Raw genomic sequence first — 9,703 nt, 5'->3', positions numbered from 1 at the left:
AAAAACGAACTACAAACATATTAACGCCAAACATTCGGTAGAATTTATCGAATATTGTAAATATATATATATATAATATATATATATATATATTGGTAACAGACTGTTGTTAACGCAACATTTCAAAAATTCAACACTACTTTCAACATTGTTCAACTTTTTTATATTTCTTTTTAGTTGTTGTTTAGTTGTTGATGTTATTGTTGATGTTGTTGTTGAAATAAAAAGAAATATTAAAAAGTTGAACAATGTTGAAAGTAGTGTTGAATTTTTGAAATATATATATATATATATTGTGAAATTAGGATTTAGACCATATTCGATACAGTTTTTAAGAAAATCAACCGCGTTAATACAATTATTATATTTATACATTAATTTTTTAAGTTTTCTAATTAAAATTTTATTATTGATATTTAATTTATTAAGTAAAATCTAAAATTATTATTGCTCATGTTTATTAAAATAAATAATTGCAGAAATCTTTTTCGATATAAAATATATCATCGTCAGTGCAAAATATTTTAAATAATAACGAAAATTACCGTTTATAAACAAATGACGTCATACCGTATAACTTAATTTTAAGCGCGTAACATTTTTGAAAATACTATTATTAATTATTATATACTATATTTAACATATTGATAAAATTAACTTAAAATTATTTACATAGATATATATTAGAATTAAACAAAATAAATTAAAATTTTAAAATTGCTGAAAAAACGACCATAAAGTAAATCAACAAATAAAAAACCAAAATCAGCCATATCTTCATACTACAATATTTATGTTTCCAAGTTTATATTATTATCATTGTTATTGTTATTATCATTATTATTATTATTACTATTGTTGTTGTAGTTGTTGTTATTATCATTATTATTACTATTGTTGTTGTTATTGTTGCTGCTGCTGTTGTTATTGTTGTTGTTGCTGTTGTTAATGTTGTTGTTATTGACAATGATGATGTTGTTGTTGTTAATATTAGTATTGGTGTTGTTGCTGCAATTATTAACATTATTGTTGGTGTTGTGGTCATGGTGATTGGCATCTCTAACATGGTTAACATTGTTGTTGGTAGTAACATGGTTGTTGGTGGTGGTAACGTGGTTGTTATTGTTGTTATTGGGGGTGAGAGAATTATTAATTAGTTTAGATAACTGCTTGTGAGTCGGAAGTACTATTATACTTTGTAGCTGAACATTTAATTTTGGATTTTTTATTTTTATTAATATGGCTTCGGCTATCTTTGAGGTGAAATAATCGGAGTTTCTGAAAAGAACATTTGTGTTATTGTCAAGAATTGAACGTGTTAATGTTGTATTATGTGTTGTTTCTATATGAGATTTGATCGCATCCTCTCTTTTGTGCATGGTAAGTCGACGAGAAAGTTGAATGGTGGTCATTCCTATATATGAAGAAGTTTGGTGCACACAGTTATTTTAACACACTTTTGTGTTATTGTCAAGAATTGAACGTGTTAATGTTGTATTATGTGTTGTTTCTATATGAGATTTGATCGCACCCTCTCTTTTGTGCATGGTAAGTCGACGAGAAAGTTGAGTGGTGGTCATTCCTATATATGAAGAAGTTTGGTGCACACAGTTACCAATGGGACAGGAAAATTCATATATAAGATGATTATTTTTCATGATGGAATTGTTGTTGGGTTTACAGTTATTTTTGATTATCATGTGTGATGTTTTGGCGTTTTTATAATATATTCTTAACTTAACTTTGCAATTGGGATTGACGAGTTTGATATTGTTGTAAATTAGTTTTCTTAAAATGTTTTCATCTGTTTTATATGAAGTGGACATGATGTTGCGGTAATATAGAATAATATCTTTATCATTATTATTAATATTATTGTGAATGCTGTTGGTAGTATTGTTATTGTTGTTATTGGCGTTATTGTAGTAGGTGTTGTTTTGGTTACTATAGTTGTTGACCATGATGTTGTGATTAGTATCTGGATTATTGTTGTTATTATTGACTTCATCGTTGTTGTTGTTGACAATGCTTTCGTTATAATTATTAGTATTATGAATAATATTGTTATAGTCATTATTGTGATTATTGTTGAAATTATTGTTGTTGTTATCGTTATCAATATTAAGATTACTGTTATTGTTATTAATGATGTTATAGTTGGCAATGGAGTTATCATTATCAATAGAAATTTTATTGTTGTTGGTGATAATTTTGCTACTGGTAACTCTGTTGTAGTTATTATTATTGTTGTTACTGATATTTCTTAATTTAAATTTAATTACATTGTTAATATATGATAATTGATAACCATTATTAACAAGTAATTTTTTAATGTTATTCTTACCGCTTCTGGATGTATATATATATATATATATAAAATATATATATATATATATATATATATACATACATATATATTTTGGTAACAGACTGTTGTTAACGCAACTTTTCAAAAATTCAACACTACTTTCAACATTGTTCAACTTTTTTATATTTCTTTTTATTCTATTAATTTCAAAGAAATTAGACATTTTATTGTTTTTTTTAAATTTTTATTAAATAAATTTGCAAATAGCTATTTCGAGTTTTATAGATAACTCATCTTCAGTGCATTATATATAAGATATGTAAGATATTTGATAAGAATGAACAAGTAATTATTAATTTATATAAATTATTTAATTAAAACAGAAAACCAATAAAATAAATTTAATAACTATAGACAATATAAAACGCGATTTTAAAAATTTTTTTTAGCGGCAAGATTGTTTATATTATGGTTATTAAGGTAAATATCAACGCTCAGCCGAGAAGCGCGAATTAATTTATTTAGTTAACTACATATTATTAATATTATTTTTACAATATTTAAAAACATTATTATTATTATTATTAACGTTATTATTATTATTACCATCGCTGTGGTTCTTCTTGCTTCTTGTGATGATGTTCCATTTGCAAGTGATATTTGCGCTGTGGGTTGTGGCGTTGGTATCTACAGTGTTGGCACTGTTGTTGTTGTTATTGTTGATGCTGTTGTTGTTGTTGTTCATCAACAATAACATTCATTTATTCATCCGTTTAAATTTATCTTTGGCACACTTCCAAAGATTCTCAATGGCATTAGTATGCACTCCATTTGGAGCAACAAAACCATATCGATGATTGACAGTGTCGTGTGCCAGTCCCGTAACTCTGGGAATGTTCGCATAAGCGGCCCACTTGTCAGACCATATTGTCGTGCCTGAATGAGAATTAGATAAAATGTTAATATAGGAAAGGTTAATAGAAAATGTTAAAATCATTACCGGGCAAAACATGCCGTTGTATTATGGGCAGCAAAGTGGCCGCATCACGTTGAGCCACCTCTTCTAAGAAGACTTCTTTGGAAACATTATCTATGCCGCCAAAAACCCAACGTTGCCGAAATGGCCTGGCCTTTCCATTCCTTGTCCTTTTGTTACTGGACACCAGACTCTCATCAATCTGGACAATTCGACCAGGTCCACCAATTATTTTTGGGTTGTCTCGTACCCAATCGGTACAGAGTTGGCGATGGAGGTTGAACCAGTCAGGCAACGTGTTATTTTTTATCTATTTGTAGCAACGAAGCTGTCGCTGCCTGACTGATGTCCCCCATGCTCCAATAATATGTCAACTGAATGAACAAAATTATTATTGTTTTTCATTCTAAAATTTAATATTTATAAAATATAATTTAAGTTAAGAATAAAAAAATAATAACCATGATACATGTGCTCATTGGTAGCTTACATTTTTCATAAAAACTACCATTTCTAATGGACTTTGTTTTGCTGCAGGCCGTATGGTTTGTACAACGCCATATCTGTTCGTCTGCCGCTTTTTTGTAATTGTACAAACGCATAACTTTTCCACAAACGCATGTCATTCCGGACGACAGCAATCCCTGTTGCATTGCCCAGTCCACTGCTTTTTGTTTCAAATTTATGGCGTTTGTCAGTTCCATTGATGACAGACTTTTAACGGCCGGAAAGTTCATGACTACAGATAAATTCAAAATGCCGAAAAAATGACAGAAAAACCAGACGAAAAAATGACAGAAAAAACAGAAGAAAAAATGACAGAAACATGTAAACACATTAAATAAATCAGCATTTTCTTTTTAAAATAATTAACACAAGCCGTTTTTAAAATATTTATTATTGACAATTATTTTGAAATGAAAAACAAATTAAAATATCTATTATTGAGAATTAATTAAAAATTAATAAATGAAAATGATTGAAAAAAGATCTTTTCTTGTTCACGTCTTGTAATCTAATAAACATAAATATTAAAAAGGGGGAGGAGCTAAATGGCGCAAATTAAGCTGGATTTATTTTTAACTCTTTGTTTACTATTTTATGGAATTTCCAAGTGCCATATAAACCTTATAAATTAACCTAAAACTTCAAGGAATGTTGAAAACGAAATAAATTTTAACAAACGAGCTGAATGCAGATCGGCAAAGAGTCATTAACATAACTTCGGGAAAGCCAAGATTTTTCTAATTATATCTCAGATTTTTCTAAAAATAAACCAATATGCTCATGAATAATTAATTTTTTAGGAACTGGCTTCCAGAGGTAACTAGCCCGTTGAAAAAAATTTTCAATGTTAAAACGCTGGTACGGCGCTTCCAGTTATATAATTCTATGATTTCTCATAATTTCACCGGGTAACGTCACTAATGACTAATCACACGTACGCGTAATGTAAACGAAACCAAACGTAAAAAACGGTTCAAAATTCAAAGGCACATAAATTTATAATTTGAAATGTATATAGATAATACGGTTAAATGTTTAGTTTTAAGGTAGTAGTGGTATAGAATTTGTTTTTTTTGGATTTAAGTGATTTAACAATTTTGAAATTGTTTTATTGAATCTTTGATTCAATATTTAAAAAAATTGCAAGGCAAATTGATGGCTAGTTTATGCTATTATTATATTATGTTTTTATTAGACTTTGGTTTTTGAAATACTTTATTTTTAAGCTTAAGCTAGATTGATTTGATTCAATTTCAAAGCATATTTAATTTAAAAGCGCAGGTTAATATCTTGGAATTACAGATAATTTATTATATATTATTGTGGTATATATTTATTTGTTTTTGTAGGTAGTATAGATTTGGAATTTTTGGGTTTTGTATTAAGTTTCACATAATTGAATTTGTTTAAATCCAGGATTGAATGTATTCAATTCAGGGCCTCGTTTAACATTGTAACTGGGTGACAAAAATGCTACCCAGCGTTGATTTTTTTGTCACCTAGTAATGTTGATTTCGTGCCACTTTCGTGAAATTGACAGCAATTTTGTATTACAATTTAATTACGAGAAAATTGATTTTCAAAATTATAAAAGCTGGCCTCATACATTTATATATAAGCATAGAATTTGGAATTTTTGGGTTTTGTATTAAGTTTCACATAATTGAATTTGTTTAAATCCAGGATTGAATGTATTCAATTTTATTTTATTTATTTGGTTCCTTGTATTCAGAAATACATATATTTTAATTTAAAATTTAACTAACTTGATTACTGAAAGCCTATTGTGTATAATATTTAATTTATTGTTAATCAATTTCTGTAAAAAATTTGTGTTTTTTAAATGTGATAAATATCTTTAAATAGATTATAGACCTTTTTAAATATTTAATATTATTTCTGTATAGTAATGCCATTTAGATATTGATATTTTAAACTATTTAATTATTCCTAATTAGTAGAAGTTTAAAATTTGTGGGTTTTGTTTTAATTCCACAAAATTTGAATTTGTTTAAATCATGGATTGAATGAATTCAAAAAAAAAAAAGAATAAATTAACATAACACAATTATTAAAATTATATTACATATTTTTAAATTTTTTTAATTCTTTGCAGTAGCTTAGATTTACTTGTTTTGATTGTGATTTCAACTTTAAATTTAGCTAAACTGATTAAAAAAAAAAAATTTTTTTCTCAAAAATTTCCAACTAGTTTTATTTATATGGTTTATTGATTATAATATTATCGTTAATATTGTATTAATAAATTATAAAGTTTTTTTTTTATTTTTAAAAGACCAATTTCTTAGATCAATCAATTTGATAAATAAACAACTAGATTAAAGTTAAAAATTTTAACATTTGTAAGTTTCACATTTGAGTAAAGTTAGTGAATAATTTTTATAGATAAAATACCGCTTCTTGAAGACGAAACTTTAAATATTCAAATGTTGTTTTAATATTTATGATTTTAAAATAGACAGTTTTTAATTAATTAAATGTTTCGTTAAATTATTTTTTGCAGGAAGGTTTACGTTAAAAATGTCAGCAACTACTGCACAGAATGATATTGCAAAATCAAGCTCTCATTATCCTAAAAAACAAAAATAGACAGTTTTTTAACCATTCTATTGCAACAACAGTCCCTAATCAGAATGAACAATTTGACCCTGAGGATATCTTTTATGACACCACTTTACCTGATCACTCTTCATCAGTAACAAATAGTATCTCAGCAGCAAAATCAAAAGTACCTGTACAGGCAGAATGTGTTTCTCAAGTCACACATACATCGTTACCTTTTGATCAGATCATCTCCAAAGATTTTGCACCTTTTAGACAGTGGTACAAAGGCTTCAAACTTGATGCTGCTTGGCTACAGAAACACCATTCAGAACTGAAAGCAATAAAACTGGGTTCTCGTAAAAGTCTAAAATGCAAACTGTGCTACGATAACATTTCTGAAGCTAAAAAGTATGCTCGAAATGGTACTGTCCCAATAGCTGATGGTGTTCGGTGTGACGGCATGCAACAGCTTCAAAGAATTATTGATCACTTGAAAGGTGGTGCTCATAGTGCTGCACAACGGGCCGATCTTGCACGAAAGCAATGGACCGCACAATCTGACAAACATCCATGGGTAAAAATTTTGAAACAACACAATATTGAACTGATATCAACTCTTATTCGCCTTACAGTTGATGTACACAATGATTCAGGAACCAAAACGCTGTCAGCTTGGTCTTGGCCAAGTTGTTCACTAGCACAAATGCATGCAGAAAACCAAGTTAAGCAATACATTGATCACGGTCTTGATTGTGACTTTGTGGCGTTTAATTCACCCCAGTCAGCATTGCATTACAGAAATCCTGACCGGTACAGAGAGATATTATCATTTGTGTCCAAGCATGAATTGAGCAGAGTTATTCAAGCATTGAAAATTGCAGAGTGTGTCGCCCTAAAAATTGACAAATCTGTTGATAAATACAATGCTGACAGTCTGTTTGTTACTGCCAGATACATGGACAACACTAATTTTGAGATGAAAGCTAGTTTTCTTGGCGAATGCCACAGTGAGTTAAGAGGAGTAATTGGGATGGTCGATGCTTTGCAGAAACGTTTCCAGTATCTTGAAATTGAAGATGTCATTAAAGCAAAGATGGTGGGTCTTACGACAGATGAGGAAAATTCAAATACTGGACGTCACGGGGGGTTGTGGGTAAAGATGTCTGAGTATTTAGGGCACAACATGTTGACATTTTGGTGCATAGTTCACAGATCTGACCTGGCTTTTGAAAGCGATGAAAACGTGGTTCCGAAGTTTCGTCATTGGTTAACAGATGTAAAAAATGTCGCTACTTATTTTCGTGGATCAAGCTACCGACAAGAAAACCTGCATGAAATTGCTGCAAATTTGGGTGAGACTGCTAAACATTTTCCACGGCATCATGAAGTTCGTTTTGCGGAACACCTTGCCAATGTTGTACTTGCAGTTCTGTCTAATCATCAGATGATGTGCGCTCAAAGGAAGACAGTTGTACAACAAGGTGAAAATAATGAAAAAAATAATGAAAAGCAAAGAGCAAGAGGTTTTCTGAAGGATTGGTCCCAAACTTCATTCAACTTAAACATGAGTGCTGTTGCTTTGGATATCTTGCGACAGTTCACTGATTTACAAAAAGAAACTCAACGCACGTTTGTTACCTTGGCTGATTTGATGCAAAAACGCGACCACGTACTTCAGCGTCTTTCCATGATGGTAAACAGTCCATATCCTGGGGGATATGAAGAAAAGTTACAAAATAATAGTGGACTTGCATCTACACAGTCACTGCAAACGAAGCAAATGATAATCAATTTCAGAGAAATGTGAAAAACTTGTATGTTACAACACGCAATAGAAATTTTGAAGCAGTGCGTCTTGAGGTAATCACATGTGCAAAGAACTTCCTTGAGAGAAGGTTGGATGTCGATCAGGATTTACAAGTAAAGGCAATGATAGATGTTGCCAATGCTGAAAATGCTGAAGCAATGATCAAAGCCGGTCGGCAAATTGTATCAGATATTTTTGGTGATAATTATGTTTCAGAATTTGTAGATGATGCTGTTGGTTACTATTCATCATTTGGTGCTTCATCTTTTAAGCCGCATGAAAGCAATACTGCCAAGTTGTACTTATTGCTACAAAAAACAACACCGTCGTCTCTTTTAAACAAGCTGGTTCAAACATCTCTTATAACTTGCCCTCACAGCATGATCACGGAACGGGTAATTTCATGCCATGCAGAATTAAAAAGCGACCTTCGATCATCTATGTCGAGAAATACTGTGAATGACCGATTATGCATTGCTTTAAATGCTATAGGTACCGCAAATTTTGATCTTCGGCCAGTGGTGGCTGATTTTCTTTCTTCAAAAACGAGACGATCGACTCAACCAGATGATGAACTTTAAGTTTTTTAACACTGAAAATAACTTGTGATTAGCTAATTTAACATCAATTGTTTTTTTTGTGATACTGTGTCGTTAATAAAAAAAAGTCACTTATTTCAAATTGACAAAAGAGTTAGTGCATGTGCATTTTTAACGCATCAACATTTACATAAACAAAATCACGAACAATTTTTTATTGACAATTTAAATTAGACGTTTTGTCATTAGCCCATGCCTGGTTCAAATTAGCTTATTCCTTAGGCTTGTAATCTATGTTTTTACCGCAAGATTGAAGTATTGTATTCTTCCATGAAAAAAACTTTATTTTCATTAGAAAGTTGATGCAATATCTATTAGGCTCCCGTGATTTGAAAAGAATTGATACTATAATTATCATTTCCAAAACTTTTAAAACTTTGTCACCTAGTGAAAGTTTCTTAGACGAGGCTCTGATTTTAATCAATTTAAAAGTTTAAACAATATAATGTAAATAGTAAAATTCTATTTTTAAATATTCCAAACATTAAAAAATCTAGTTTAAATACAGTCATGTTGCAAACGATTTTCTGCGCAAATCATTCCGGGAAGTAAATTCTTTATATAAGTCCTCAATTGAAAGATTGTCGGCGCGTTCTTTATAGCATTGTACTATGGCCAAATGGTTTAATCTTAGCTAACTGATTGTTGAACGTAAATAAGTTTTCAAACGCCGAAGGACGGAAAACGATCTTTTTGAGCTGCATGTTGTCACTGGAATTGTAAGAAATATTTTAATAAGTCGAAAAAGTTCTTCTAGCATTTCATACAAACGTGTCCGTTTATATCTTTTAAAATGTCTGTGACTGGTAATAGATAAATTTTGTTGCTTATAAATATCGCGAAACATGTTGAAATGTGAATGTAATCTGTCTTTTGACACCTCTGGATATAATTCAGCAATATAATTTAAGTGACTGCTGTCAGTTGTTGCTGCATGTAAA

At 30.0% G+C, this 9,703-nt stretch overlaps 2 protein-coding genes across 2 annotated transcripts; one reads left to right on the top strand and one right to left on the bottom strand.

Annotated features, from left to right (window-relative positions):
* Positions 1 to 2,837: 2,837 nt before the first annotated feature.
* HELRODRAFT_165386 (hypothetical protein) lies at positions 2,838 to 4,021 on the bottom strand (the record flags this gene model as incomplete). The annotated part of the gene is made up of 4 exons (XM_009031979.1): positions 2,838 to 3,033; positions 3,103 to 3,244; positions 3,309 to 3,594; positions 3,746 to 4,021. The coding sequence occupies 4 exons, from the start codon at positions 4,019 to 4,021 to the stop codon at positions 2,838 to 2,840; spliced, it is 900 nt and encodes a 299-aa protein (XP_009030227.1).
* Positions 4,022 to 6,354: 2,333 nt separating this feature from the next.
* Positions 6,355 to 8,744, top strand: HELRODRAFT_165385 (hypothetical protein; the record flags this gene model as incomplete). The annotated part of the gene is made up of 2 exons (XM_009031978.1): positions 6,355 to 8,084; positions 8,192 to 8,744. 2 exons carry the CDS (start codon positions 6,355 to 6,357, stop codon positions 8,742 to 8,744), a joined length of 2,283 nt encoding a protein of 760 aa, XP_009030226.1.
* Positions 8,745 to 9,703: the final 959 nt, after the last annotated feature.

Source organism: Helobdella robusta (genome assembly GCF_000326865.2).
Source record: "Helobdella robusta unplaced genomic scaffold HELROscaffold_8, whole genome shotgun sequence".
Lineage (NCBI taxonomy): Eukaryota > Metazoa > Annelida > Clitellata > Rhynchobdellida > Glossiphoniidae > Helobdella > Helobdella robusta.
This window is presented reverse-complemented; position numbering and strand designations above follow the sequence as displayed.